The following is a 27582-nucleotide window of genomic DNA, read 5'->3' as shown; positions in this document are numbered from 1 at the left end:
TCAAGTTTACTTGAGCCTGAGGCCCGGCTGGGTTTAGCGCCGGCAGGACTCCACCGCCCTCGACTCCGCCTCCGCATTCCGTCTTCTCCATTTCCCTTCATTCTCCTCATTTCTTGTTCTTCGTTTCTCCAGTTGTCATCCATGCCTTATCTTTATCGCTAGGGAACGGATATCTGGGCGCTTGACCCACGATCATTGCCCCCCTGGAAATGATCCTATCCCCTCTACCGTTGCGCTGCCCCCTCTCTGCAGCCCCATGTCATTGAAGTTCGACCCCGATCCGGACCTGATCGATCCAACCTGGGAATCGGCATTGCTGGTGAGTCTAGACTTTGACAGGCTATATATATGGATTTTCGAAATCAGCGCTAACTGACTCAGAGCGAGCGAGATGTCGCTGGCCAAATCCCCGTTAATTTCGTCAGCAGCTCCGGGGTGGCCGTGAAAGCGGCATGCTTCGACACCGTGTTCGACCGGCGCACCGCTGGGAAATGTCTCTCCAATCTGATCGCAGTGGGGTTTCGTCGCCTGGTTGTTGACTTGTACTGGTCGCCCGAACGACGGGTGTGGAGCTTTTGTCCGGTCCGCCTCCCTTCAAATGCCCATATCGTCGTGGTCTCAACGACACCGGCCGCGGGGCCAACGGCGACTGCGACTGCTGATGCGTCTGCACCGACGGTGACCGCGGTCCGCGGCGACTCGAACTCGATGCTCTACCACCTAGGGCCGTACCTCTGCTCGAACGACATTGACATCTCGGCCTTGATCGACGTGTTCCTGGACTATTTCAAAGATACCGCGTCGCAGATCAACGTATACACCAGATACATCACGCTCAACCTCCATGTCGGTGCTAGTGCCAGTGCTCCCGATCAGCCGGCTTCTACGATGTCTGGTCGAGACCTTCCGACTTCGATGGAGCATATCAGCACGCTCTTGGACGCGCGCCTTGTCCAGTTCCTCTATACCCCACACCAGCTCGCTGCCGACCGCACCAACTTGAACGAATCATGGTATCAAGTTGACGATGGGTACAAACCCATTGCGGAGTACTTCACAACCCACACGAATTCGGAAGGGGTCCAGAGCACCCCCGATGGGTGGCCATGTATCAAGTACATCCAGCTCGCCAAGGAGAAACGGCTCCTTCTGGAATATGGCTCCGTGGCTTCGCAACTGGGCGGCCATAGCTTGACTGACAAAAACGAAGACATATTCCCACCAAACTATATGAGCGCCCCGGTAAATGTCTCATACGGGAAGGGAGGCCACCCCTCGCACTGTTTCTACGACCCGGACGCAGAACACGTGTCCCAGGTTAACGCGTCCTGGGCGATTTCAAGCAGTATTCCCGGTTCGGCCGGGGCAAACAACAGTGAAGGCCTCGGCCTGCTGTCAGACACGGTCCACAACCTGACAGCGTGCGGCGTGACCCCACTCCTCAACAGCACCCTCTTCCACTCGACCGCGAACAGCGCAGCCGGTATATACAAGAACATCTCTCTCTCCACATCGTGGGCCTGGGCCATCGGCCAGCCCGCAGGATCAACCGTGGCAGACGACATCGACGAGCCCAAAAACGACCGCTGCGCAGTCATGGACATGTCCTTGAACGGTCGCTGGCGGGTCGCCAACTGCACCGACGTCCGCCACGCCGCCTGTCGCGTAGGAAGCCACCCCTTCACCTGGGCACTATCCCCCACAGCATACGACTACCAGGGCGCATACTCGGACGCCTGCCAGGGCGACACCAGCCTCGGCGTGCCTCGCACGGGTCTCGAAAACACCTACCTGCACCGCTTCCTCCAGAACCAGTCGACCGAGCTGCTCGACCCCTCGTCGGATGATCCCGCCATGCGCGAAGTCTGGATCGATTTTAATTCTCGGGACATCGCGTCTTGCTGGGTGAGCGGCGGGCCCGAGGCAGAGTGTCCCTATGCTTCAGACCCGCAGCAACTCGAACGGCGGACCGTCCTTGTCGCTGCCGTCGCGGGTATCGTCATCTGCGTTATTGCCGCTTTGACGCTGTTCGTCAAGTGTAATGCCAATCGGCGCAACTCGAGACGGAGAAATCGCATCATGCAGGGCTGGGAGTATGAAGGTGTGCCTTCGTAGTGAGCTTGTTCGTTTTCCTAGTTTGGTTGGATAGTTGATTGTCTACCTACATGTATACCTACTAATACCCACTGTCTATCTATTTGTATAATGAACAAAATTTAATATGCTATTGAAATAATCCATTAGTTGACTCCGAATTTGAGAATAGTACTAGCTACATAGAACAGAACAGGGGAATATGAAACATCCATCAAAATAGACCTTAGGCCGATACAAATCCATCCAAGCAATCCGTCCATCCATCAATCCGTCCATCGATCCATCATAGCGCAGTAGATCGATAACCCATTTCACATGATTCGTAGAAAGGGTAGAAAATGGTCGTCTTTGTTTTCTCCTTTCTTAATTTTTTTCCCGTGTTTTTTGTTCTTTCGGTGTTTTGTGCTGTCTTCTTGTTCAATATCATGACATCTTTACATGGTTCATAGACAGGTTACAACCCAGCGAACCGCGCCCATCCAGCAGCGCGGGTTGGGCTCTGCTGTTCAACCGGCGGTGGATCCGGACGACTGCGCCCTTCTTCAGCAATCTTGCCGCTCACGTCGCGTCGTCGACCGACCCCCAGACCAGCGATGTAGTTTCCATACGACAGTGCTGCGCCGCCGCCTATACCACGGCCGAGATCGGCCCCAGAGTTGCTGACAACGCGGCCCTTGCGATCGCTGTCGACAATGGGCGCCGAGGCGGGGCCGTCATCTTCGGGATCGTGTTGCTTGAGAGCGCCGTAGGCGTTCTTTTGGCTCTGGCGTTTCATCAACTTGGAGGTCTTCTTCCGGTCGAGGTTCTGCCCCTGTTCCAGTTCCAGGCTGATGTTGCGGGGGACGCCGAATCCTAGGCTTTCTTCGACTTCGTGGTAGAACCGGCCGTTCTTCAGCGGGCTGTCGATGGGCGGTGCGCGGGCGCTTGGGGGAGTCGGGGCGAGGTTTGGAATGTCGGTTAGAGCCATGCGCTTCATCGGCGTGGATTGATCTGGGGTGGGGTCGACGTTGTCCAGAACGGGCTGCGGAGTTGGTGGGTTCAAGGCCAGGGGGTTGATGTGGAGAGTATCAGATGCGTCTTGGTCGTCATGTTCTTCGGGGTCCGGGAAAATGTGGATGTGGTTGTCTCCAATATCCTGCTCCGCATGATCGTCATCGTAGTATCCTTTGTTTCTGGGTGCCTTGTCCAGGCTGTCCGCATCTTCCCGTCCGTAGTGTTCTTTGGCCGGCACCGAATCGTACTCGCCTCGGACGTCCTCTCGTAGGATGTCACTGATGTTCCAGCCATTGCGCTGAGCCGAACTGATCCAGTCAATTGCGCCTGCGATGGTGGATCCAGGCGTGACAGAGCGACTGTACGCGGAAGATGGCTCACGACGGGCTTGATTGCCGTTTTGCGAGTCGGTCTGGACTGAGCCCGATCGCGAAGGGAAAGCAACCCAATTTGCAGATTCCGGACTTGCGCACTGAGAACGGTTTGGGAGATTCGGGGAGGGTTCTCGCACCGGAGCGCCTCGGGGAACACTTGATGTTGGCCTCGTGAAGACATCATGGGTTTCCTCCGGCAGGGGATCCATATGCTCGTCTTCGTGAAGTCCCACCGAAGTATACGGCATCTCCGGGATGCGAGACCGCATTGGTGACCAACGATTTGGCGACGAACCCGGGGAGCGTTGGTAGTCCCCTCCAAACCCTGGCATGTCCACAGAAGAGTTGTTGCGGGTGTGCATGAATGCCATCATACGAGGAGACCCGATCAACGGGTCCTCCGACATCGCAGAGTCTAAAGTGGACTGACTGGCGTGCTTTTCAATCAGCTCAGACTTGGTTCGCTTGTGTGGGCGAGCGGTCAGGTTGTCCTCCAGCGGGTTCAGATCTGGTGGTAGCTGCGTAATCTTCTTGAAGATGATGCCGAGGAAGACGGAAATCCCGAAGGATATCAAATGCAAACCCCCGTTGGCGACACTAAGGATAAAAGTGGTCTGCGCGATCTTCGTTGTCATCTCGCCGTCGGAACTCAAGATCGTGCCCCAGTGGTACACGTTACGCGTATACTGCAGGTATGACAAGTATGCGGTAAAAACATAGAATGGTACCAGACAGAAGTCGAGGATAGCAGCAAACAGCATATAGCTTGCTTGCGAACCAGGGGGCCTTGTGATGGGCGACCGACAGAGGTGATAGATACTGTAAAGAGTGTGAAGGATCGCAACCGCAGGCTAAATACAACTTTGTTAATATCGTGCCTACCCATCGTCCGCAGACGATGTTATTTCTATAGAGACTTACTGCGACGCGAACAATCCAGACCATGGTTACCGCCACGTTCTTAATAACAATAGCGCAAAAAAGAGACCCAAGAGCCCCCAAGAGAGCCAGAATGCGCAGTCCAAGCTGAATCTGCCGACCATGGATCACACTACTCTTCGTTCTTGGGTGCATTGGGGTCCAACGAGACTTGCCATTGGGGATGTTCGAATACTGCACGTTGTTTTCTATGATCAGCACTGCGCTCCCCTAGCTCCCCTGACACCGCGACACCAGAGACCGATTACTTACAGAGTCTGGATGCTTATTGAAATTGACCAAAGGACCCTTGGGCTTGGGTTTCGGCTGTGGTCGAGTCCAGCTCGCCTGGGTCACAGCCTTTGGGTTGTATGGACGATCTGTTGGGCCATAGAAGTTGTACGCAGACGAGCTGCCATAAAGGAACGGAGGCGACGATCCTCCCATGGTGGCGACGGTGACTGAAGCGTTTACTCTAGCTGAGAGTTCGATCCAGGCATCCACCCCCCACCTACCTGTATAGAGGAATGGTGGTGGATGCAACCGATAAGCTTAATCAAAGAATGTGGGGAGGGAAGCGCAACGGAGGTATTGAGTAAGGGAATGAACCATGGAACGTGAAGAATGCAGGAAGGAGATTTGGATGGAGAACAGATTGATTAAAATGTCCATGGAACGTGCATACCATCGATTGTCAGATCGAGCCGATGCTGCGGAGTTGCCCGATCCGTAAAGCGGATCAACATCGATTGTCGACGCGGCAACCACCCCGATAAGCATCCACGTGATGTCGCATATCCACTCTGCGACTCATCCCGCATTGATCTTCCTCTTCCCCCCTCTGCTTCTTCTTATTCTCGCTGTTCTCCCTCCCCTCCCCACAACATGTTACTCTCCCGGCGGGTGCCTTATGTCTGTGCTCAATGCACTGGGCATCCGGTGCGCAGCCCCCTTCGTCCGTTGTTATCTCGTGCCTCTTGGCAACGACGTCATAAAAGCCACCATGTGCAGGGAGATCGCCCCGTCCGTGTGGCCGTTGTGGGTTCTGGACCTGCGGGATTTTATGCAGCATATAGATTATTGGGAAGGATCGACAATGCCGTGGTAGATATGTATGAAAAGCTCCCGGTGCCGTTCGGATTGGTGCGCTACGGGGTAGCGCCCGACCACCCAGAGGTCAAGGTATGTTGTCACACTCGTTCGCGATCATTCGGATATGAGACTGGGGCTGATCCTGATCAACTGTCAGAACTGTGAGGAGAAATTCACTGAAGTCGCAACATCCCCACGTTTCAATTTTATTGGCAACGTCGAAGTGGGGGAAAGCCTCTCGCTGCAGAGCCTGAAACCGCACTACGATGCCATTCTCTTCTCATACGGAGCGCCAAAAGACAAGGAGCTGGGAATCCCCGGGGAAAAGACCACCCGCAATGTGTACTCCGCGCGGGAGTTTGTGGGGTGGTACAACGGCCTTCCGGAACACCGGGATCTCGCTCCCGATCTGACTGCGGGCGAGGATGCGGTGATCATTGGACAGGGGAATGTGGCTCTGGATGTGGCTCGGATCTTGCTGACTGACATCGATGTGTTGCGCAAGACCGACATTGCGGACTACGCTGTTGAGCACTTGCTCACGAGTAAAATCAAGCGGGTCCGCGTGGTCGGCCGACGAGGGCCTATGCAGGCTGCATTTACTATAAAGGAACTGCGGGAACTGCTCCAACTTCCTTCTGTATCCTTTGATCCGGTCCCACGGGATTTGATACCCCCGGAAGAAGTCATGGCTGCCTTACCTAGGGCTCAGAAACGGCTGATCCAACTGCTAGCCAAGGGCTCGACCAACGATCCTGCGACGGCCACCAAGTCTTGGTCATTAGACTTCCTGCTCTCCCCCGAGAGCATTAACCACTCCCCGACCCATCCCGAACGTCTATCCAATGTGACATTTTCTCGCAATGAGTTGGACCCGTCCGATCCGTATCTGCCTACCTCCAAGGTAAATCCGAAATACCTGCAGAACGGCGAACGGGCCCAAGTCGACCTTCCTGCTAGCACATTTTTCCGCAGCGTCGGCTACCAGTCGATCCCTCTTCCAGGATTAGATGATCTGGACATCCCGTTCGATACCCGACGCGGTGTCATTCCCAACGACGGGTACGGCCGGGTCATCAGCCCCAAGCCCACTAGCGACGCGGAGCGCCTACCAGACGGTTCTCTGCTGTCTCACCTGCCCGGAATCTACTGTGCCGGCTGGGTCAAACGCGGCCCAACTGGCGTGATTGCCACAACCATGACAGACGCCTTCAGCACAGCCGACGCCATAGCAGCCGACCTGAACGGCACCGGTCACACGAAGTATTTGCTGAATCCCCCCGCCGAGAGCACCGGCCTCGGATGGGAGGGCGTCCGTCCTGAAGCGGAGAAGCGGGGCTTGCGACCTACCACATGGCAGGACTGGCAGCAGATCGACGCTGTGGAGCGGGAGCGCGGCCAACAGAAGGACAAGATCCGTGACAAATTCGGCCGGGTCCAAGAGATGTTGGACGTCATCTCCTAAAGACTACGGTGTTTATGATCAATGGATGTTCAGTGTATCATATCTCTCCTCACGAATGTACTATAGATTGCCCTTTGTCGCCAGGGTATCGAGCTTACGATATGGGGCTGTATCATAGATGCTATATATATACAATTGATAATTGTCATATTTAATTTTCTCGTACCCCCAGTGAGCCCACAGTCCACTAAACATTTCTAGGAAATAAACATACAAACCCAGCGAAGCAAAGTCTAACAGAACGAACATGCCCGGTTCTACACCCACAGTACTGAGTATCTCAATATACAGATCGACACCCCACCCCACACCCCCAACCACGGCCCGTAGGTCAATCAATCCCGATCTCGCAATAGATCTGCGATAGTCAGATCCACCCCTGGAACTATACAACGGGACAACCACATAATCTAGTCCAAGGCTTTACTTCTAATGCAATAAGGAGATGAACTCCTACAACTGCGGAATATCTAATATGCTACTGTTCTAGGCACAAGAATCTCGTCTACTTGGGACGTTGCCTGCGCTCTATTTAGTAGTTGTCCATAGGGATTCGCTGTGAAAATGGTTCAATGTGGTTCGATGGGGTATTCTATGGTTGATAGGGTTGGAAGATTGGTTGGTGCCTTGTTTTCGCCCTGTATCACATCGGAGTATGGACTGTCCGTTAGAACTGTGTTACAAGGCATATGGAATCAAGGAGAACTGGAAGCGATTAAGATCAACGCGTGAGTAAATTCAAAATAACTAAACTAACTCCTGTCATGTGCTAAAGCTGCAAAAACAATGACTCGTCTCTTTCATCCATATCTCAGTCACCACATAGATCTCTTCTCATCAGGACCAGGTTCGGCGTGCCGCATCGTCTCCCACAAATGATACCACAGGAAACCGTTCCACCATTTCACTATTCCCGTCTGTCCTGTCGTAACTCCATGTCGGTCGCCGTCACTGATCCAGCCTGGATGCTTTACTTGAATCCACACAGAGACCGGTCCACCTCAGTGTAAGTGGCCTGCACACGGCCCAGCTGCTCCGCCAGTCCGTTGGTCAGCTTGTTCATAGCCCCGAGGGCAAGGTTGAAGCCGCCGGGCGCAGAGTCGATGGCTGTCACGTAGATCGATTTGTCGATTTTGCCCGCCTTGTAATGCAGCTGGTAGCACTTGCCACAGTTTTCGCTGTTCCATCCCGGGATGGTGGGCGCACCACCGATATTGGCGAAGCCCGGCACTGAGCCGAAGGTAGTGAAGCCCTCGGTGAGGAGCCCATTCACACCATCTGAGCAGGCGACCGTGCTCAAGGAGGTGCCGCCCACATCATACTTTGGGTCATATGAGACCGAGACCGTAGCGGCAGCGGTGGTGGCATCTTCGGGCTGCTCAACGGGCACGGCCTGCACGGAAGAGAGGAAAAGAGTGGCCAAGGAGGCAGCAGCGACGAAGAGCTTCATTTTGATAGGATTCGGAAATTGGTAATAGATCAATAGAGGGAGATAGATAAGCGGAAGCTGAGATTGATGCTTGCGAGAGGATGTGCTGTTATCGTGGTGACTTGGAGTTTGGAGGATTGGCTGTTTGAGGAATTACCTGAAATCGGGGGGATTCGAAGAGCCTTTTATATGGTTGAGGTCTACCTAGGACTCTCGAGCAGTGGATGTAATGATCCCGTAGCACTCCGACTGCTCTCAAAGGAAGAGGCCTGACGCATCCATGCTGGAGCGGCATCTCCAGACTTGCACGCCGTGAATAGAAACTTGATTCATACCTAGCACTCCACAAATGAGAAACCTTGTCAATGGTAGCCGTGACGCTAGTGAGATTGTAAGACAGTCCCCTCTTTTCATGATACCTCGATAGCCTAGGGCGAGTCGGGATCGATGCGGGGAAGTATCATGACACTGAATCGCTGCGTGCGAACCAGTCAGATGACACTATACCCGGCTTCATATGAGACATACAGCGTTAGGCTGCCTGCCGTATACCCGGCATGTCCGCAAGAGCATGCACCGAGAAGATGATGCTATACAACCTGAACCGACACCGCTTGATCGGGTAAGATGCCAAGGCCAGGAGTGGCTCCATTGTGGAGTTACTCGGAAAGCCTGGGAGTTGAGATGACCCGATTTGCTCGGTCAACAGCTTGTTGATCAGTCGGATATACCACTGAAAAAACAATAATTGAACTAGTTTCTGCATGTTTCAGCCAGATCTAACCATGAATGGTTTAGAACAGATGTATCAACAGTCAGATTAAGAACCTTCCAAGAAGGGAGGTCATTGTATGGCAGGGCACGAGCAGTTTCTGTTCTAATCCAGTTCGGTTCTAAATATAGTATGATCCGTGGATATGGCCAAAAGTGCCGCAAAGCCGCAAGAACCACGCATGAATGTGGCTTATTGTCTCGGTCGGGCATGTATGTGCTGGAAGAATTAAGCATGGGCTTTTCCACTCCCGGTCACACAGCCAGTGCCCATCTGTGCCGACCGTATGGGGCCTTTGTAATAGAGACACCAGTTCTTCTGTAATGATGGACTTTTGTCATACTCGCAAGAGCAAAGTAGAAATCTCGACGAGGACAGGAAAAGACGTGGGTAAGCGTATTACTCTCAACAGAATCGCTTCAGGGGATTTGGGAGTAACAGTCTGGTAATCGTCCATGCGATGATACCATTCCATGCATACATCCGGCCGGATCGATGGAATCAAGCAGTGGATACTCTATGAAGCAGTAGCCTCTCGGGTCAGCCACAGCTGTGGGACGCCGACCTGGAGGATCTTCCCCAAATACACGCATCTTCTCGTGTTATTGACCTTAAGGTGGGCTGCAAAGTCCAGATCTGGGTTGTTCTCCCACGTATTAGTGTTTCGAGTCATGCAAGCTGCTAGGGTTCCCTGCTATTTCCGATCCCTGGCGCTGCACGGCATCCCGCAGGATGTACAGTAGCACTGCACCCTCAGCCTAGGCCCGCAATTAGTCGGATGTAAGGCCACCCATGATTCACCCAAAGGTTCCTGAAAGTTTCTAGGGTATCCAGGTCATTTCCGGTGTTGGCAAGAATGGGCATAAGCCTCTCGCTCAATCATGCAAGAGTTGACCTATTATGCCTCTGGATAGGGCGCAGTCTGTTGGATGCAGGCCCATTTGATACGGCACTTTCTTGGATCCCACGTCATGTGTTCAGATAGCTGGCACAAACACGAGTCTCCGATGTAGGATCATAGGTTGACAGTGATGTGATATGAAAAGATTGGGGAGAGAAGAAAAGAAAAGAGAGGAAGAGAGAGAGATGGGATGAGAATGGCCTCAGGCTGGCAGGCACTCGAGCTGACCAAAGCGTCACTCTTTCTCTTTTCACTTTGTCTTTCTTGTTCATTTCTTCTCTGTTGTTTCTTGATCAACTTTTGATGACAAGACAAACTACAAGCCATAAAATGGAAGCTGCTTTGTTCCATGGCGATGCTGGCCCTAACCGTGACCTGAGCTGCTATCCGGTTCAATTACTGGGTTTTTTTCCGAGGCTACTTGGCGTGGGACGCGATATAGGAAACTATGGGACCGTTGCTTTTCAGAATATGGTGAGACCCACGAGCATTAATTGTGGCTCCTCCAAATATAGACCATTCGAAGTAATTCTAAGGTGACTAGATATCAAGAGAATGTATAACTAGTTATATCTTCTCCGGCTGTCCCTTGGATAGAGAGATCTCCAATCATGGGCATCGTCCACAGGCAATACAACATCGGAAACAACCATGACTGCATCCGTTGATCTTCTAGTCCATAATAATCCATCTCGATTACCGAGTGAATTTGACGATTAGAATCTGACAACGGTACTATGCAAACGACGTGGGGGCTGCCGCTAGAGGGATGATCATTTCCCATCTCTTACATCGGATCCTACTCAGGATCCGATGCTTCATGAAAACTTGACCTCCTCAACACCCTCATCATGATGTTTCCAGACCTCCTATTGCTGCTATCGCTGGTGTGTACAGCCCTAGGCGAATTACACACCTCATCACGATGGATTCTCGATGACAAGGACCAGCGCGTCAAACTGCGCTGCGCCAACTGGGCAGGGCACATGGAAGTCAACATCCCTGAAGGCCTCCAACACCAGCCCATCGACACCATCGCCTCCTGGATCTCCGACAACGGGTTCAACTGCGTGCGGCTGACCTACTCCATCGACATGGCACTCAACCCCTCCGTGTCCGTGTCAGACTCATTCAACACGGCCGCCTCCGCAGCGGGCGTCGCCCCCTCCGCCCTCCAAGCCCTCTACGCCCAAGCATCCAAGCACAACCCCCTCCTCACCACAGCCAGCCGACTCGACGTCTTCGCCGCCGTCATCGACTCCCTCCACCACCGCGGCGTGTACACCATCCTCGACAACCACGTCTCGCGCGCCAGCTGGTGCTGCAACTTCACCGACGGCAACGGCTGGTGGGACAAAGCGCAGGGCTACAACGACCTCAACAGCCGCTACTTCGACACACAAGCCTGGCACCGCGGGCTCGAAGCGATGGCGCAATTCGCCTCCTCACAAGAAGGCGTAGTAGGCATGTCACTGCGCAACGAGCTCCGCGCGGTCCCACTCATCCAAGACCTCAACGCCCACGCAGACTGGTACGACCAGTTGACGCGCGCAGCGCAGAAAGTGCACGACACCAACCCGTCAGTCCTCATCATCATCGGCGGCGTCAACGGCGGAACAGACCTCTCCTTCCTGCGCATTAAGACCCTAGACGCTGGGGACTGGGCCCAGAAGCTCGTGTGGGAGTTCCACGCCTACGCTTTCTCCCTGACGCAGCCGAACCCCGGTCGTCACTGTCATGTCGCGTCTGCCGAGTACGGCGCCTCCAATGGCTTTCTCCTCACCCAGGAGAAGGACTACACGGGTCCGCTGTTCCTGTCTGAGTTTGGCGTCGCCATGACTGGCGGCGGGGACGAGACCTCCGGCTTGTCGGAGGATGATCTTGGGTACTTGAAGTGTTTGGTGGAGTATATGGAGTCTAATGATGCCGAGTGGGCGGTGTGGGCCCTCCAGGGAAGCTACTATGTGCGCGATGGGCAGGTTGATATGGATGAGAGCTTTGGGCTGCTGACGCAGGATTGGAGTAGCTGGCGCAATCCGCGGTTTCGAGCGTTGCTGGGTGGGATGTGGGATGTAACGCAAGGCCCGGGCAAGGAGTAGAGTCCGTGTTGGCATTTTACATGTACATACTTGATGATGCGGGCTGAATGTCTGATATATACTTGCACTTGTGCTTAGTGTGCTTTGATTCAGTGGTAACTGCATATGATTCCAATGATGATATAGTTAACTGACATTTTCTAGACCGAGACTACCACCGGTCCCTCCAATTCACGGGGTATTTTGAGAACTCGATTGAGGCACCGGCCGTCGAGGAACAGCCGGTCGTTCAGGCAAAGCCGGCCGCTCACCCTCACTAGACGTAGACCGTCTCCGTGGACGGGCCGGCAGGTGTTCCTGCGTGCGACGCTCCAACTGTCTCTGGAGGCGAGTCTCCTCGTCGGCCGCCGCGCTCTCGTCCACCTGGTGCTTGTCGGGGTCGACACCCGCCAGACGCTCGTTCTGGATGCGCTCTGCTTCCTGGCGGCGGGACTTGGCCCGCAGGGCGGCCTCCTGCTGCTGGATTTCTTGCACGTCGATGCTCTGCAGCCCGACTTGGTTGAGGATACGTCCGACCAGGAACTGGTACCGCAGGTGGCCGCTGATCATCTTGCTCACGTCGAAATTCTCCACGCCCGGTACGTCTTCTACCGGCTGGAGCCCGGCGACGCCCATCTGCAGACTGCTGGTCCGGTACAGCAATGCCAGCACGCTGTCATTTTCGGAGTACACGTTCACCAGTCGGCCGTTGACGACCCCGCGCAGACGACGCCAGTCTTCTGTGTCTGACGGGATGGGAGACCCCATCAGCACGGCTGTCTCCACGATGCCGTATGCGCCGCGCCGGGCGAGGCTTTGCAGGCAGGAGTAGATGACGCGGGATCCAAGGGAATATCCCATCAAGTTGACGGAGCGTTTGCCTTGCACTTCGTGAATCAGTGCGTCGGCGAGGACTTCGCCCGCCTTGTCGGCACGAGACTTAGCGACGCTGAAGGGGTTGTCGACCACTTTGGTGACCTTCAAAAGGGTGAGCGGGAGGGCCACGGCGCTCAGGAGACCTGCGAAGACGGTTTTGGCGGCGATTTGCTCTCCCGCTGTCCATGCCGCGCTGGTGACGAGCAGGTCCATGGCGTTGCCTAGTCTCATCAAGGGTTCCATTTCCCAGCGCAGCGCGAACATCTCCGAGTCCGAGCCCACAACGCGCCACGGAACGACAAAATCGTCTTGGCCAGTCACCCAGCCCGTGATGCCGATTGTCACCCGCAGACGATGATCCTCTTGCGCCGCTTCCTTGTCGTCTTTTGGCCGCGCGGACGATCCCCGGATAGGGATAAACGCAAAATCGTTAACTTCACGCGCGTACTGGTCGATCATCTTTCCCGTCATGCGGCCCCCATACGCCCCGAAGAGGCCTCCCACAATCACCCCGCTGCCCGCCAGAGCGCCGAGATATCCGGCGGCGGCCGTCGCGCCTAAACCTAACCCTCCCATCACCGTTCCCAAGCCAGCCGCCACCAGGGGTGCAGCAAGACCACCCGTAACCCCGATCAAGACGGCTCCTGTGACAGACGCAATGCCAACCTTCCATTTTCGGGACGAGTCGCCTTTTTTGCTAGCTTCCGCCGCCTCGGGGTTTCCTGAGAGCGCGAGCGCGTTGTCCAGTAAGCCCCGGGCAACCTTGACTTCGTCGCCGTTCAAGATTCGAATGCAAAGTCCCAAACTTGACGAGACGTTGAGCATCAAAACACGCGATCTGGCATCGTAGTGTTCCAAACTGAGCAGGAGCAGAAGCAGTGCGTGAAGGATCAGAAGCCTTTTGGCTTCCGGGAGATGGGAGAGCGGGGTGTCGACCGGAGGGTATACACTGCGTAATCGACTTAAGGAGCGCTCATCTTCGGCGGCCCCCTTCAACGGCTGCTCGTCCTCCTCGTTCCCGATCGGATCCTCAGCTTTCGTTTCATCCTCGTCGTGTTTGTTGACAACCTGACCAATCCGAAGGAGAACGGAGTCTCTCCAGGCATCGAAGCCGGACAGCGCGCTAGATTCAGACTTGCGGTCCTGAGAAGATGGCCGGCTGTCGTGCCATTCTTTCTCCAGGGTTGATGAAGACGACTGCAAGTGGCTTTCTTTCTGGTCCTGATTATCGGCGGGTTGGCCAGCGGAATCGTGTGTTGCCGGCTTGGACGGATGGAAATTCCGTTCAATTGCGTGTCGCATATTGGCGGTAATCTGTGCCACTAGAATCGTGAGTTCGGCCCTTTGGGAACGGTCCAGGATGGTGGTGAGGTCCTGGTCTTGTTCGTCCCTCTTCGGAGCAGACCCCTCGGAGCCCGCCCCGAACTTGCTCGCATGATCCTTAATGTTCTTCCACATTGAGCCCAAATGCCAATTAAATCAATCGAAAAACAATGATAAGTATGAGCCAAGTCAGCAACCGGCTGTGGGCAGATATGAAGGCGATAGACCCGGGGAGGGGAAAGAACAAGCTTGTCGTCTGTTGATCTGCCTGCTGTCGGAGGCGATGAAATCATCGGCTGACTCAGCGCCCAGAAATCAGAGCCACCGTTCGTCACTCTCGTTACTCCGCAGTGTTGCTGCAAACGATCATTGAGCAACACCAATTTCAGCTTAAAGCATGAGGAAGAGCAGGAATTGAGTACTCCGTAGTACGGTGTACCCTTAATTGCCATTGCCATTGCCCTTGCCCGTGTCCACGACGAAGAATTTGCCCTTCGTCCGTGAGGCATATCCGAGCGCATTGCCGTCCCACGCATCCCCGTCAGGTCGTTCATTGCGTTCGCCCTCAATGCGCTGGATACGCTTGTGACGTCCAACTACTCGCTCCTTGGACATGGCCGTCTTGAGCTGCTGCAGTCCAATGGTCTTCTCCTTGACGGCCTCGGGGCTTTCATCCAGAATACTTTGCAAAGGTTCTACGTTCGACGCGTCCACGCGCTGGATCTCCTTCACAAAATGGATCTGGTCTTCGAGATCTTCCAGCATCTTATTTTCCTGTTCTTTACTGGAGGGCTGCGGCAAGGCTGATAGACGCAATAGGTGACGGAGTTGTTCCGGGGTGACTGACGGCGAGGTTGTTTGGCTGGTTTTATCGGGGAGCAGAGAACGCGTAGACCAGGTCGGCTTGGCCAAAAATGCTTCGAAGTCTTGCGAATCTGCATTCGACGAGTAGAGTCGGAATCTCGACGGTTGGGAAGGACGTAGGGATCGACGACAGGTCGAGACCAGTAGAGGAGAGAGTCGATGACAGCGCATTGTAAGGATTAGGGTACGTATGATGGTATAAAATTTAGCACAACCGACGTAAGCCTTTAGCAAGGATTGAGAGAGTGACAAAGAAAAGAGAAGTCTAGAATGGATCCAGTTGACTGACTCTGTTGATACATGGAAGAAATTCCAGAGACTCGGTCGATAGAGTGGTGGTCCTCTGACCGCCTGCCGCATTGGGCGTCCAAGCTGGGCTGCTCTTACGTCGGCTGTTCACCACCACCTCCAGGCTTCGATATCATTTCCAAACTATCCCCTCCATCTTTGAGTTCCACTCTTGCCTTTTTTCAGTGTCTTGATTCATTTTGTATCCAGTGGCTGTTGCAGTTTGTTCATCATGGCGCAAGATCCCCGAGTCCTCATCCAACGAGTTAGTCCTCCCCCCTCTACAAGCCCACTTCCCCCCCGCTTCGGGTGATCATTGACCAAACCCCCCAGGCCGAAAAAGCTTTGAGCGGCGCCACCAGTGGATTCAGCTTCTTCGGAGGCCGAACAGAGAAGTATGAGAATGCAGCCGATTTGTATACCCAAGCGGCAAATGCCTTCCGGGTACAGAAGCTGAGTAGGCACCCCCCAGCGCCCCCCGCCTACCCACGGCCGTCCAGAGCCTCCCCCACTGTCAGATAGACATGAGATGCTAACCACCTGTTCTTTACTCGTCTAGACAAGGAATCTGGTCTCGCCTTTGAAAAGGCCGCTTCGATTCAGTCTCAGAACCTAAATGAGCCCGATGACGCCGCCAACACCCTTCAGGAGGCCTTCAAGGTCTACCGCAAATCGGACCCCGAGGATGCTGCCCGTGTGCTCGCCAGCGCCATCCAACACTACGTATTAAAGGGCAACCTTCGTCGGGCTGCCACGCAACAGCAGCACCTGGCTGAGCTGTATGAAATGGAGATGGGAGATCAGAAGAAGGCCCTGGAGGCGTACGAACAGGCCGCCGAATGGTTCGACAGCGACAACGCCGAGGCGTACGTATTCCACGTCTGATATCGTGTACCTGTCAGGACTGCAAACTGATATCATCTACAGTCTCGCAAACAAGCACTACCTCAAAGCGGCGGACCTGGCCGCCCTGGAAGAAGACTACTACAAGGCCATCGAGCACTACGAGCGCATCGGCCGCTCCTCCATCTCCAACAGCTTGATGAAGTGGTCGGTCAAGGATTACTTCCTCAAGGCCGGTATCTGCCACATGGCCACCAAGGTTGGTTCTATACCATTCTGCAATTCCACCTACGCCGCAAATCTAACCTCCGAGATAGGACTTGGTCGCCACCGGGCGTGCCCTCGAAAGCTACCGGGAGATCGACACGACGTTCGCGTCGACGCGGGAACACCAGCTGCTTGTCGACCTGGCCCAGGCCATCGAGAACGGCGACCAGGAGGCCTTTGCGGACAAGCTGTTCCAATTCGACCAGCTCAGCAAGCTGGATAAGTGGAAGACCACGCTGCTCTTGCGAGTCAAGAACAACATCGAAGAGGCGGGCGAGGACTTCTCTTAGACTTTTTTACTCCTTTCTTTCTCTTTCTTTTCTTGTCTCTATTTGTTTTGTCTCCAATCTATTCCCTTTGGCGTGTGTTTTGTTTTTCCACAAGGGTGTCTGTCTCACATTCATATCATCTATAAACTGGGCCGTACGGTCGCTCCGAGTGTCTGTCTCTACTTGCTGGCTCTCGCCAGTGTCACTTATATGCGGTCATGAATGATTGATTACTTGGCTTCAACGAATGAGTTGGTTCAACTCAACCTAGGATGCAACGGATGGATAGGTACCTACACAGGTAGTCCAGCCAACTAATTGACATACTTCATTTTGACCCAAATCCACCTACGAAACCCACAAGAGGAAACAAAATAAGAGTTTCAAAAAAAGTAAAAAAGAAACTCCATTAACATATATCTATAAGAAATGGCAAATGCTCATGCTTTTTTTTTCTCGCTTTCCTTTAAGCGACGTCCGTTCCATTCCCAGACAGACATCGTCTCTTTCAGACGTTAGACTCATCAATTCATGCAGCGGTTTTATTTGGTGGTATCATATCCGTCCAACCCTTCCATCATCCATCATCCATCCATTCGTTCACATCCGATATCGAAGGAATCCTCTCAACTTAAGCCTCCGCACCAGCAGCAACATCTTCCAAAGCCAGCGCCTTACGCGGAAACACGCGCTTGTAAAGACTGATGCCGACAGAGTCGTGCGGGTTGATCTTGCTATCAAAGGTAGCCTTGAAGTAACCGTGGGTACCCAGACTCTCCTTGATGTAGCCGCTGCGACCGCGCTTGGTCCACAGCTGCAGGGCCTTGAACCAGGCGATGTCCTCGGCGTTGAAGAACATGTAGCGGACGGTGACGACGCGCTTGTGGATCTTGAAGGGGTGGCCCGTGAGGATGGAGCGCTTGGCGACGACGCGGGACGGGTCCGGCGCGACGACCGTGCCGGTGGCGATGAGCTCGAGGCGCGAGGGGCCGTTGTCGTCGGCGGCGGCGTCGTCGAGGACCTCGGGGTCTTGGACGCGCTGGTTCTTGAAGACGAGAACGGGGACGGCGCCCCATGTTACGGGGCCGATCCACGTGGCGAGGGCGCTGCGGCCTGGGTGCAGGAAGCGGTCGAACTTGTGCACGTTGTTGGGGGTGTTGTCGGCGGAGGAGAAGACGGGTCTCACGACGAGGCGGCGGGGGCCGACTTGCACGATGAGCTCCTCCTTGGATTTGAGGGGCTCCTCGTAGCTCGCGCTCAGGTGCATGTTCACGTTGACGGCGGTGTGCTTGTGCTCGTGGCGGAGCAGCGAGAAGAGGGAGAGGGGCTGCGGCCGGCTGCGCAGGGTAGCGGGGACGGCGCGCAGGTGGACGTCGACGCGGTTGCCGGGGTTGACGCCGCCGATGAGGGCTTCGCGGAGAGTGCGGTTCCTGATGCCCTTGTAGTCGCCGACTTGGAGGAGTCGGCGCCAGTCTTCGGGCTCGTAGGGGCGGTCTTCTGACGTCTCCCAGACGCTGGTCTTGAGGCTCTTCAGGCCGCGGAAGCGGGCCAGTCGCTCGCGTGCGAGCACGTTCGGGTGCAGTTCGATTTCATCGGGGAACTCGCGGTCCTCGTCGGCCTCTTGGCGGCGGCTCGCTCGGTACTCCTCCAGCTGGTCGGCTTCGTCCTCCGGGGACCGGTCCTGGAACATCTCGGACTGGGGGTATTCGGTGTTACCAGCCTCGGTCATGGCGTCGGCGGCATCGGGGAACACGCCATCCTCGGGGGCGCCGGCGGTGTCCATCTCCATCTCCTGATCCTCATCCATGTCGGAGACGTCGGAGCCCGAGTCAGATACGTCTTCGAGGTACCAGGCGGCTTGGTAGTCGGATGTGCCCCGAGGCAACTTCTTGGGCTTCTCGGGGATGTGGGCGTCATCGTCGGAGAAGTAGTGGTGGTCGTCCAGGAGCACACCTTTCCGCTCCGCCTCGGGGACTTCCATGGTGTCATCTTCCATCTCGATCTCCTCCGGCGCCACAGTGGCCAAGTCGTCACGGTCGTCGGTGGGCACGTCAAGGACCTGCGTCGTCTCGGTCTCGTCGACATTCATGGTGTCGCCGCGCTTGGCCCGCGCAGAGGGCAAGGGCGCGGATGTGATAGAGTCGACCTGGAAATCGCCCCAGCCGGGAATATGCACCAGGCGGTCCGCCTTCAAACCCTTTCCACGGACCACACCCGTCACTACAACGTCGTCCACCACTTCGGAAGTAGCCTCGGGCCACTGAACATTCTCGATCAGCATCCAGCTGCGGTCTTCGCGCCAGTGAATTCCTTTCGGCGTCGCAGTGCAGAGAGACCGGATGGCGTTGGAGCACTCCTGTCGGGAGTCGGTGGAAAGGACCTTGTCGACGGCGGGGAAGAAGTGGTTCATGAATGACTTCAGAGACCCGGCCACCTGTGGGCGTTTCTTGGCGGGGTTGATCTGATCAAGACCCTATGAACAGCTCAGTCAGCGCGACATGCTCACCCACTGGAAAACTTGGATGCCGTATGTACTGACCTGCACAAGCGCAACCACATTGGAGATACCCTGACCCTCAACTGACCTCAGCAGCATCTCACCCTCCTCGTCAACCTCGACGTCGGCCGACAGCACAAACACCACGAAGTCGGCCATGCGGCACACATCCAGCGCATTCATGAGGTCATACTTGGCGGGGATGTACTGCAGACTCTGGCGAAAGCGAGCAATGTGCACGCGGGAGACGGAGTCATCGGACATATCGCTCGAGGCGTCGACGCTCTCGTTCAACGACCGCACGACGGCGGGGATATCGATATCGGAGGTGAGGGGAACGATGGCGACATGGCGGGGGGCTCCATGTTGACCGGCAAAGACGCTGACCGTCTGGGCCTTCTCCTGATGCTTCACCTGCTGTCTCTGGCGGGCCTGGTTGCGACGATCGAGTTTCGACATGAGCTGTTGGTGGGGGGTTTTGCGCGTGCCCCGCTCGGATCTCTCGACTTTGCCTATGGAGTGTCAGTTGCTGAGGAAGTTTATCGGAAGAGATGAGGGGCTCGTGACAATCACATACCCTTCTCCCTGTCCTTCAGGGTTCCCTTGGAGGCATGGCGGGGTTTGTAGGATTTGTTGGCGCTCTTGGTGGTGGAGCGATGGTGGTGCTGGGTGATAGGCGCCATATTGGCACCGCCGGACCCTTTAAAACGGAATGGAAGGGAGGCCAGGGTGGATATGTACAGAGTTCAAACCCTGTCCAGTGGATATAAAAGCGATATTAAACTCGAATCAAGAAAAAAGGCAGAATAGCAAGATCTCGTGGAGAACCAACAGTCCCAGACCAGAGACAAGCTTAACGGAGGAAAAAAAATCGGGCGGTGGACGATCAAGCGAAGTCTTGGCGGGTTTTTTGACCCGCAAAAAAAAGTTGCTGCTCTTCGCATCGCCCGTTCGTTCCAGACAAAACGCTCGACTTCGGATTTCCCTTTTCTTTTTCTTTCGTCGGTATTTAAATTACTAGTCCAGTCCATCCTACCGATTCACATTCCCATCCATGCCCGACTCCGCGCCCACCACGGCCGTGGCGCCCGCCCAGCGCAAAGAGAACAAGCGGCTGGCCGAGGCGCAAGAGAAGTATGGCCGCGGCAAGGCCATCCACACGCAGGGTGTGCGAGACAAAAAGCTCCGTCGGACGCTGAAGGGCGTGGAGGAAAAGTACCAGGATGCGGCACTGAAGGCCAAAGACGCGGAGATACTGCTGGAACACGATGCGGGATTCATCGAGACGGAAGGCGAGCTCGAACGCACGTACAAAGTCCGCCAGGACGAGATCCGCGAGAACGTGGGCATCGAGACGGCGAAGAAGGGCTTCGAGCTGAAGCTGAACGACCTGGGCCCTTACCGGCTTGATTACACGAGGAACGGAAAGGATCTGCTGCTGGCGGGCCGCAAGGGACATGTCGCGACGATGGACTGGCGGGCTGGCAAGCTGGGATGCGAGCTCCAGCTGGGAGAGACGGTGCGGGATGCCAAGTGGTTGCATAATAACCAGTACTTTGCGGTGGCACAGAAGAAATACATCTACATCTACGACCATTCGGGAGCGGAGGTGCACTGTCTCAACCGGCATCTGGAGCCGCTCTTCCTCGATTTCCTGCCCTACCACTTTCTTCTCGTGGGCGCTGTACGTCCTTATCCAATCCCTTCAAAATAACCCCGACAGACGCTAACTTGATACGATGTGTAGCAAATGAGCGGCCACCTCAAGTACACCGACACCTCGACGGGCCAAATGGTGGCAGAGCTGCCCACCCGACAGGGCGCACCCACCTCCCTCTGCCAAAACCCCTGGAACGCAATCATGCACGTCGGTCACCAGAACGGAACGGTGACCCTGTGGTCGCCGAATTCGCAAACGGCACTCGTCAAAGCCCTGGTCCACCGCGGCCCCGTGCGGTCAATGGCCATAGACCGTCAAGGCCGATACATGGTGTCAACAGGACAAGACATGAAGATGAACGTCTGGGACATCCGCATGTTCCGCGAAGTGCACTCCTACTCGTGCTACCAGCCGGGCGCGTCCGTCTCGATCAGCGACCGCAACCTAACAGCCGTCGGCTGGGGCACGCAAGTCAGCGTCTGGCGGGGCCTCTTCGACGCCGCACTCGCCGACCAAGGCAAAGTGCAGAGCCCCTACCTCAACTGGGGCGGCGACGGCCACCGCATGGAAACCGTCCAGTGGTGCCCCTTCGAAGACGTCCTCGGCGTGACACACGACAAAGGCTTCGCAAGCATCCTGGTCCCCGGCGCCGGCGAGCCCAACTTCGACGCCCTGGAAGCCAACCCCTACGAGAACACCAAGCAGCGCCAGGAAGCGGAAGTGCGAGGCCTGCTGCACAAGCTGCAACCAGACATGATCTCCCTGGACCCGCACTTCGTCGGCAAGCTGGACACAATCCGCGACAAGAAGAACCGCGACGAGAAGGACCTCGACCGCCGACCCGAAGATCCGATGGAGAAGCTCAAGAACCGCGGTCGGGGCCGCAACAGCGCGCTGCGCAAGTACCTGCGCAAGAAGGGCCGTCGCAACGTCATCGACGACAAGCGCATCAAGGCCGAAATGCTGCGCAAGGAGCACCAGTCGCGGGCGCGCGATCGGTTGCAGACGGAGCGGGAGGATCTGGGACCTGCGCTGGGGAGGTTTGCCAAGAGGGAGGTTTGATCTTTTCTTCTTCCTCTTGTTTTCTGTCGTTTTCACTTGTCTGTTTTTTCGAGAAGGGGTGCGCTGTCAGATACCCAAGACCTCTCATCGACTCATGATATGTGTGCATTTGTGGCGTTTTCTACGAGATCAAAAGTTGTAAATCTAGTGAATTAAAGCTATCAATCACCCTGATATACTAATGCCGTCACCCACATATAAACCATCATCAAACGAACAGATCCAGATCAAGGTCAAGACGGACCCAAAGAAAAAGAGAAAAAGAGAGAGAAAGAACTACTCATCCAACGACCCGGACCCCCTCACTCCCCCAGCCTTCCACCTCTCCAAAGCAACATCATAAGCACCCGTACTCCTCCACGCACTCAAAATCAACCCCACAATATGCTCCAGCCCCTTCTTCCCATTCTTCACCTCCGCAAAGACCGTCGGTCCCCCCTCCCTCATCTTCCTCGCATCGCGCTCCATAACACTCAAATCCGCACCCACAATCTCCGCCAAATCAATCTTATTCACAACCAGCAGATCAGACCCCGTGATGCCCGGTCCGCCCTTGCGCGGCACCTTGTCTCCGCCCGCGACGTCAATCACGTAGATGATGAAGTCTGCTAGCTCGCGCGAGTAGTTCGCGGCGAGGTTGTCGCCGCCGGATTCGATGAGGAGGAGGTCGGGCGAGAATTGCTTTTGCAGGGTTTGGAGCGCGAGGAGGTTTGCGCTGATGTCTTCGCGGACGGCGGCGTGGGGACACCCACCTGTTTCGATGGCGCGGATGCGGCTGGGGGCGAGGGCGCGGTTGCGGGTGAGGAACTCGGCGTCTTCTCTGTTATTTGAGCTGTTTAGCTGGATGTTTTGAAATACTTAGATATGGTATGGAAGGTGGGAAGACGCACTTCGTAAAGATATCATTCGTCACAGCAGCAATACTATACTCATCTCTGAGAGCCCTCGACAGCGCTAACATCAGAGCCGTCTTTCCGGATCCCACAGGCCTACATACAATCATCACGAGTTAGTCAGTTCAAGATCACACAGAGTGAAAGAGAGAGAGAGTGAGAGTGAGATGCACCCTCCAATCCCAATCGTAAAAGTCCGCTCCTTCCAGTCGCGGCCCTCAACGAGGGGCAGCTCGCGGTTGATGTACGAGCCCGGTCCATCGAGGATCTCGTGGGAGTGGCCGTGCTCAGCAGCGTGGGAGTGGCCGAGGTCACCGTCGTGGGAGTGGGAATGCGACATTTTGATACAGAATCAATGTACCTGTGGAGGTAGAATGGGGAGAAGCAAGGTTGAAGGAGGGGAATATGAGGTATGGAGGGGTAACTACTAGCTAAAGAAGTACTTAACCAGCCAAGCTACGGTATGTCGTATCGGCCATCGTCCGCCGAGTCCCCCGCGGAGGTTGCCGAAACTGGGTACTCATTACAGTGCCTAGTTCATGGCCGTTTTTGTCGGTGGATCGCGATACTGTCGGGTTTGATCTAGCACGACCAATAAGGTTATTTTGTTACTCTGTTGCTGACATGAATCCATTTGTGATCTCATACTGATAAGATAAACCGTGACGATCCCCGATGATCGTCCTAGTGGGCGCTTTCGGCGAACGACCAGCTACAATACTTCCACTACGCAATATAAAGCCAGCAAATGACCAAATCTTTCCATTAACAAACGTATAACGCAGATCGGTCCCGGACGAAAGAACATCCCAAAAAAGCAGAAACCCAACGCCACGCAGCAGTCGCCAATGGTCGAACATGGATATCAAGATATGAAGAAATGAAAAATAGACTAGCATCGTGCGAACATCGCGCTGTCAATCAGTCACGCGTCGTAGTGCAAGCGCAACAACCGAAGGAACATGGGACAAAGGACACAGCCAACATGCCGAGTGGACAGTTAGACCATGTCGGCCACAATAAAGAATCGCATAAGAGTACATGGGGCCGCGATGAGATACGAGGCAAACTCGGGGTAGGAGAAGAGACCCCTGTCGACCACACCAAAGCCCGATTCATGGCACGTAGGAATGCAAGAAACAGTCGCTATCGACCAAAGCTTCATCCGCAAATGGCAAACACAGAGCAGAAAGATTAGGGTAGAAAAACAAAAAAATATGACACCACCCGATATGTTCAGAAAACGAAAAGCAGAGATGAGACAAGAGACCCGATAAGAACGCAACGACCAGCAGAGCCTCACAACAGGTAATCCTCAAAACGCCGATTCCCCGCCTCTTGAGAGTGTAATCGCAAGATAAATGAAAAGAGAAAATGGAATGAAATGGAAGAGAGACGTCAAGGAAAGACAGATCCGAGATGCATCCCGCTCAGCCAGGAACTATCCGGCGCCCTTCTGTCGCTTGCCCATCCGGGGGCTGGGCTTGACCTTGGGACCAGGAGCGCCAGTACCGTTCATGTCTCCGCCGTCGTTCTCCATTTTCACCGTGCTGGCCCGTCGGCGTTTGTTGCTGACGTTGGGACTGGCGCTGGCGCTGGTGGCCGGTGCCGCGTTCGGAACTTGTCCCGGCATCATGTGCGGAGTCCCCGTCATATTACTCCCCGCGGGACTGGCATGCGCCGATCCGCCCAGGTGAGGCGACCCTTGTGCCCCCGGCAGGTTCAGATGCCCCGCCGCGGGCGAGGCGAACTGGTTCGGGCCGCTGTAGCTGGGTCCGCGAGGATGCTGACCCGGCTGCATGCCGGGGTTCATCTGGTTCATCGCTGCATTCATCCCCGGATTCATAGCGGGATTCATAGCGGGGTTCATCATGGCAGGGTTCATGGCGGGGTTCATAGCCGGGTTCATGGCCGGATTCATGCCTGGGTTCATGCCTGGGTTCATGGCCGGGTTCATTGCCGGGTTCATCGCAGGATTCATCGCCGAATTCATTGCCGGATTCATCGCCGGGTTCATGGCGGGATTCATCGCCTGGTTCATCGCCGGGTTCATCGCCGGGTTCATTGCAGGGTTCATTGCCGGGTTCATCGCCGGGTTCATCGCGGGATTCATGGGCCCTTGCATCATTCCAGGGTTCGGGTGTTGGGTCTGCAGAGTATTGACCAGGCTCCGGAGGGCTTCGGGAGCGGACAATTGGGGATTATGCTGGGAGAACTGGAAGAGCATCTGCATTTGAGAGATCGTTTCCGCGACCTACATCCCCGTCCTTCATTAGCACGAGAACATGTGGAAGCATCGCCTGGAGATTCGCACTCACCTCGAGAAAGCTCATGACCGCGGTGGGTACCCCGTTGGCAGTCACCATAGATTCCGGGAGCGTGAAGGACGGCTGCGGGGGTTGTTTCTGCTGTCGCTTCCCCGCACCTTTGGTGAGTTTGGGGCTCTGCTTCTGGTCGGCCAGCTCCAGCGCTTGCAGCTGACCCCGCGGCAGATACTCGGTATGGTTCATGACGACAATATCGAGCATTTCGATCTTATTCTGCGCGTCGAAGTGCGCCCGCATAGTCCCGTCCGTGTGGAGCTGTACCGGAGGTTAGCGATCCCTTCACACGTCTACCCTCGGAGTAAACTAACCTGGGTGTCGTTCGCGAACCAGTAGAGGAACGAGGTCTTAGGACTGTCCACGATATGACCGCCGTTCGGCACTTCCCGCTCCCGCGCGGCCTCGACGACCATCTGGATGCGTCGGATCCCGCTGGTGAATTGGGTCATGTAATACCGCGCCAGGGCGGGCGTCGCGATCTCAAATTGCTTCGATCCCGCCTGCGGATTGTAGACGCCCTGGCGCAACACTCCTCCCGGGGAGTAGAATCGATCCACGAAATTCTGCCAGTAGCCCAGGTCCGGTGACTCGCCGCGACTCTGGAAGGCTCCTAATTGCTCCGCGAAGGAGCTTAAGATCAAAAGCGTCGCACCCTTGGTGCTCATGCGCGACTGCATCATTAGGGCCGCATTGTTCTGCTGCTGTTGTTGTTGCTGCTGTTGCGCCTTCATCTGGGCCTCCTGCGCCGTCATAGGTGGTTGTTGTGGCTGTGGACCGGGGTGACCCGGCTGCCCTTGCGGCTGCGACTGACCCTGCGGATGTTGCTGCGGGGGCTGCTGGGGTGGCTGACCCGGCTGCTGACCCGGCTGCTGGGGCTGCTGCAACTGTTGGGGGGGCGGGTTCGGGGTCTGGTGCGGCGGGGGCGGCGCGGGCTGCTGTTGCGGGGGTTGCGAGGTGGGCACCGACGGAGGATTCGACTGCGGGGTACTGCTTCCCTGGTGCGGCGGAGGGGGCTGGGGTTGGGGCGTCACACTCTGGGCGTCATGGAGATTCTGGGGTTGGGGAGCGGCGCGTTGCTGGGGGGTGTGGTGCCCCGGTTGGCTGGTGGGAGTCGCCTGTTGAGCCTGCTGGGCTTGATGGGCGTGTGCCTGGGCCTGGGCCTGTTGTGCCTGTTGCGCCTGCTGCTGCAAGGCGAACAGATGTTGCTGTTGGATGCTCTGCGGCTGTCCATGTGGCATTTGCTGGAGTTGCATCTGCATGTTCATCGGTCGCATCCCTTGGTTGGCCTGCATGCTGGCAATCTGCGCGCCGGTCAGCCCCGGGGTGCCATTTGGCAGTGACACGGGGAGACCCCCATGCTGCTGCTGCTGCTGCTGCTGCTGCTGCTGCTGCTGCTGTTGCTGTTGCTGTTGCTGCTGCTGTTGTTGTTGTTGTTGTTGCTGTTGCTGTTGTTGCTGTTGTTGGAGAAACATGCGTTGCCGCATCAATTGCTGTTGATGGGGCTGAAGAAGATGCGGGTTATTTGCAACTAGAGGGTCGAGACAGGGCATGTTAGCATCCGAGACCAATGAGGTGAGAAAATGACGCGTGATTCTGATGAAACGTCCCACGGTCGCGCGCAGTAAGACAAGGGGGTATCCAAAGAGTAAAAACCAATGAAAGGAACCAAGGAAAAAGTTCATAAACGCAAGAAAAAGAGAAGAGAAAAAAAAAATTCAAATGGATGGATGCTGTACACGGTCGGGTTTCTGGGTTGTAGGAGATTGACTTACAGTTCTGAGCGAAATGAGGCTGCTGAAACAAGTGAGCCTGGGGGCCCAAATGGGAGAGGGCGTGGGCTTGAACGGGAGCGCCAGGAGCGGTGGTGCCCGCGCCTGGTGGCATTCCGCCCATCATCGGAGCGCCTTGGGTGACCTGAGGCGCTCCGGGCGCGGACACCCCCGGATGGCCCGGGGGGACCATGCCGGCGCCGGGATGGGCGTTTGGATGTTGACCTGGGGCCATTGGATGATGACCAGGCGGTAACCCAGGGTGCTGAGGGATGCCTTGGTGGCCGGGATATTGCTGCGCCATCATCATTGTGGTGGGAAGTCGCCGATAACGGGACTCCTACGTGGGAAAACGCGAGGATGTCGGACGCGGTCGGAAAACACGGAGCGAACGAACGGAAGAATCGAGGGGAGCGACGGAAGGGGAGACAGAGAAGAGAAAAGCAAAAAGATCGGTGAAACGGTGAAACGGTGAAACGAAGACAGGTGGAATGAGAGGCGGGCGAGGGACTCGACTGAGAGGGCTTG

The 27582-nt window shown here is 55.6% G+C and overlaps 11 protein-coding genes across 11 annotated transcripts; 5 read left to right on the top strand and 6 right to left on the bottom strand.

The window, feature by feature from the left end:
• The first annotated feature begins 130 nt into the window (after positions 1-130).
• On the top strand, positions 131-2218 carry P168DRAFT_329619 (Lectin C-type domain protein). The gene is made up of 2 exons (XM_024841490.1): positions 131-319; positions 382-2218. Exons 1-2 carry the CDS (start codon positions 257-259, stop codon positions 2113-2115), a joined length of 1797 nt encoding a protein of 598 aa, XP_024690275.1. The 5' UTR covers positions 131-256; the 3' UTR covers positions 2116-2218.
• Positions 2219-5209, bottom strand: P168DRAFT_312773 (uncharacterized protein). Its single transcript, XM_024839601.1, has 3 exons — positions 4656-5209; positions 4386-4577; positions 2219-4315 (listed from the first exon to the last, which is right to left on the bottom strand). Exons 1-3 carry the CDS (start codon positions 4827-4829, stop codon positions 2552-2554), a joined length of 2130 nt encoding a protein of 709 aa, XP_024690274.1. The 5' UTR covers positions 4830-5209; the 3' UTR covers positions 2219-2551.
• Positions 5210-5263: 54 nt separating this feature from the next.
• P168DRAFT_292768 (NADPH-adrenodoxin reductase) lies at positions 5264-7057 on the top strand. The gene is made up of 2 exons (XM_024837660.1): positions 5264-5564; positions 5632-7057. Exons 1-2 carry the CDS (start codon positions 5493-5495, stop codon positions 6937-6939), a joined length of 1380 nt encoding a protein of 459 aa, XP_024690273.1. The 5' UTR covers positions 5264-5492; the 3' UTR covers positions 6940-7057.
• An 852-nt stretch (positions 7058-7909) lies between these two features.
• Positions 7910-8389, bottom strand: aspf13 (allergenic cerato-platanin Asp F13; the record flags this gene model as incomplete). The annotated part of the gene is made up of 1 exon (XM_024838321.1): positions 7910-8389. One exon carries the CDS (start codon positions 8387-8389, stop codon positions 7910-7912), a length of 480 nt encoding a protein of 159 aa, XP_024690272.1.
• Positions 8390-10895: 2506 nt separating this feature from the next.
• Positions 10896-12140, top strand: P168DRAFT_241942 (cellulase family protein; the record flags this gene model as incomplete). Its single annotated transcript, XM_024833778.1, has 1 exon — positions 10896-12140. The coding sequence occupies one exon, from the start codon at positions 10896-10898 to the stop codon at positions 12138-12140; it is 1245 nt and encodes a 414-aa protein (XP_024690271.1).
• A 186-nt stretch (positions 12141-12326) lies between these two features.
• On the bottom strand, positions 12327-15275 carry P168DRAFT_224203 (DUF726 domain protein; the record flags this gene model as incomplete). Its single annotated transcript, XM_024833112.1, has 2 exons — positions 12327-14420; positions 14796-15275. Coding segments are annotated over 2 exons (2574 nt in total), but the record flags the coding sequence as incomplete, so codon positions are not given.
• A 331-nt stretch (positions 15276-15606) lies between these two features.
• Positions 15607-17185, top strand: sec17 (alpha-soluble NSF attachment protein SEC17). The gene is made up of 5 exons (XM_024835413.1): positions 15607-15735; positions 15804-15927; positions 16030-16336; positions 16398-16572; positions 16631-17185. The coding sequence occupies exons 1-5, from the start codon at positions 15703-15705 to the stop codon at positions 16868-16870; spliced, it is 879 nt and encodes a 292-aa protein (XP_024690269.1). The 5' UTR covers positions 15607-15702; the 3' UTR covers positions 16871-17185.
• A 67-nt stretch (positions 17186-17252) lies between these two features.
• Positions 17253-20130, bottom strand: P168DRAFT_274227 (small subunit rRNA maturation protein TSR1). Its single transcript, XM_024835412.1, has 3 exons — positions 19924-20130; positions 19389-19858; positions 17253-19322 (listed from the first exon to the last, which is right to left on the bottom strand). Exons 1-3 carry the CDS (start codon positions 20027-20029, stop codon positions 17481-17483), a joined length of 2418 nt encoding a protein of 805 aa, XP_024690268.1. The 5' UTR covers positions 20030-20130; the 3' UTR covers positions 17253-17480.
• Positions 20131-20315: 185 nt separating this feature from the next.
• Positions 20316-22226, top strand: P168DRAFT_306799 (WDR46/Utp7 family protein). Its single transcript, XM_024839056.1, has 2 exons — positions 20316-21030; positions 21094-22226. The coding sequence occupies exons 1-2, from the start codon at positions 20401-20403 to the stop codon at positions 22066-22068; spliced, it is 1605 nt and encodes a 534-aa protein (XP_024690267.1). The 5' UTR covers positions 20316-20400; the 3' UTR covers positions 22069-22226.
• Positions 22227-22228: 2 nt separating this feature from the next.
• Positions 22229-23398, bottom strand: P168DRAFT_274221 (urease accessory protein UreG). Its single transcript, XM_024835411.1, has 3 exons — positions 23135-23398; positions 22959-23057; positions 22229-22888 (listed from the first exon to the last, which is right to left on the bottom strand). The coding sequence occupies exons 1-3, from the start codon at positions 23299-23301 to the stop codon at positions 22345-22347; spliced, it is 810 nt and encodes a 269-aa protein (XP_024690266.1). The 5' UTR covers positions 23302-23398; the 3' UTR covers positions 22229-22344.
• A 1004-nt stretch (positions 23399-24402) lies between these two features.
• Positions 24403-27364, bottom strand: P168DRAFT_299230 (uncharacterized protein; the record flags this gene model as incomplete). Its single annotated transcript, XM_024838320.1, has 4 exons — positions 24403-25215; positions 25280-25543; positions 25597-26813; positions 27058-27364. The coding sequence occupies 4 exons, from the start codon at positions 27362-27364 to the stop codon at positions 24403-24405; spliced, it is 2601 nt and encodes an 866-aa protein (XP_024690265.1).
• Between the last annotated feature and the right edge of the window lie 218 nt (positions 27365-27582).

This window comes from Aspergillus campestris (assembly GCF_002847485.1).
Source record: "Aspergillus campestris IBT 28561 chromosome Unknown P168scaffold_11, whole genome shotgun sequence".
Classification (NCBI taxonomy): Eukaryota; Fungi; Ascomycota; class Eurotiomycetes; order Eurotiales; family Aspergillaceae; genus Aspergillus; species Aspergillus campestris.
The sequence above is the reverse complement of the archived record's forward strand: the minus strand, read 5'-3'. Positions and strand labels throughout refer to the sequence as shown.

Coding starts and splice junctions, on each gene's coding strand:
- P168DRAFT_329619 (XM_024841490.1), top strand. CDS start 257: ATGTCATTGAAGTTCGACCCCGATCCGGACCTGATCGATCCAACCTGG. Junction 320..381: donor CCTGGGAATCGGCATTGCTG/GTGAGTCTAGAC, acceptor TAACTGACTCAG/AGCGAGCGAGATGTCGCTGG.
- P168DRAFT_274221 (XM_024835411.1), bottom strand. CDS start 23,301: ATGTCGCATTCCCACTCCCACGACGGTGACCTCGGCCACTCCCACGCT. Junction 23,058..23,134: donor TTTACGATTGGGATTGGAGG/GTGCATCTCACT, acceptor GATTGTATGTAG/GCCTGTGGGATCCGGAAAGA. Junction 22,889..22,958: donor ACGAATGATATCTTTACGAA/GTGCGTCTTCCC, acceptor CTCAAATAACAG/AGAAGACGCCGAGTTCCTCA.
- P168DRAFT_274227 (XM_024835412.1), bottom strand. CDS start 20,029: ATGGCGCCTATCACCCAGCACCACCATCGCTCCACCACCAAGAGCGCC. Junction 19,859..19,923: donor CCTGAAGGACAGGGAGAAGG/GTATGTGATTGT, acceptor GACACTCCATAG/GCAAAGTCGAGAGATCCGAG. Junction 19,323..19,388: donor ATGTGGTTGCGCTTGTGCAG/GTCAGTACATAC, acceptor AGCTGTTCATAG/GGTCTTGATCAGATCAACCC.
- sec17 (XM_024835413.1), top strand. CDS start 15,703: ATGGCGCAAGATCCCCGAGTCCTCATCCAACGA. Junction 15,928..16,029: donor CTTCCGGGTACAGAAGCTGA/GTAGGCACCCCC, acceptor TTACTCGTCTAG/ACAAGGAATCTGGTCTCGCC. Junction 16,337..16,397: donor GACAGCGACAACGCCGAGGC/GTACGTATTCCA, acceptor TATCATCTACAG/TCTCGCAAACAAGCACTACC.
- P168DRAFT_292768 (XM_024837660.1), top strand. CDS start 5,493: ATGTATGAAAAGCTCCCGGTGCCGTTCGGATTGGTGCGCTACGGGGTA. Junction 5,565..5,631: donor CCGACCACCCAGAGGTCAAG/GTATGTTGTCAC, acceptor ATCAACTGTCAG/AACTGTGAGGAGAAATTCAC.
- P168DRAFT_312773 (XM_024839601.1), bottom strand. CDS start 4,829: ATGGGAGGATCGTCGCCTCCGTTCCTTTATGGCAGCTCGTCTGCGTAC. Junction 4,578..4,655: donor TCAATAAGCATCCAGACTCT/GTAAGTAATCGG, acceptor AACAACGTGCAG/TATTCGAACATCCCCAATGG. Junction 4,316..4,385: donor TCTGGATTGTTCGCGTCGCA/GTAAGTCTCTAT, acceptor AGTTGTATTTAG/CCTGCGGTTGCGATCCTTCA.
- P168DRAFT_306799 (XM_024839056.1), top strand. CDS start 20,401: ATGCCCGACTCCGCGCCCACCACGGCCGTGGCGCCCGCCCAGCGCAAA. Junction 21,031..21,093: donor ACTTTCTTCTCGTGGGCGCT/GTACGTCCTTAT, acceptor TACGATGTGTAG/CAAATGAGCGGCCACCTCAA.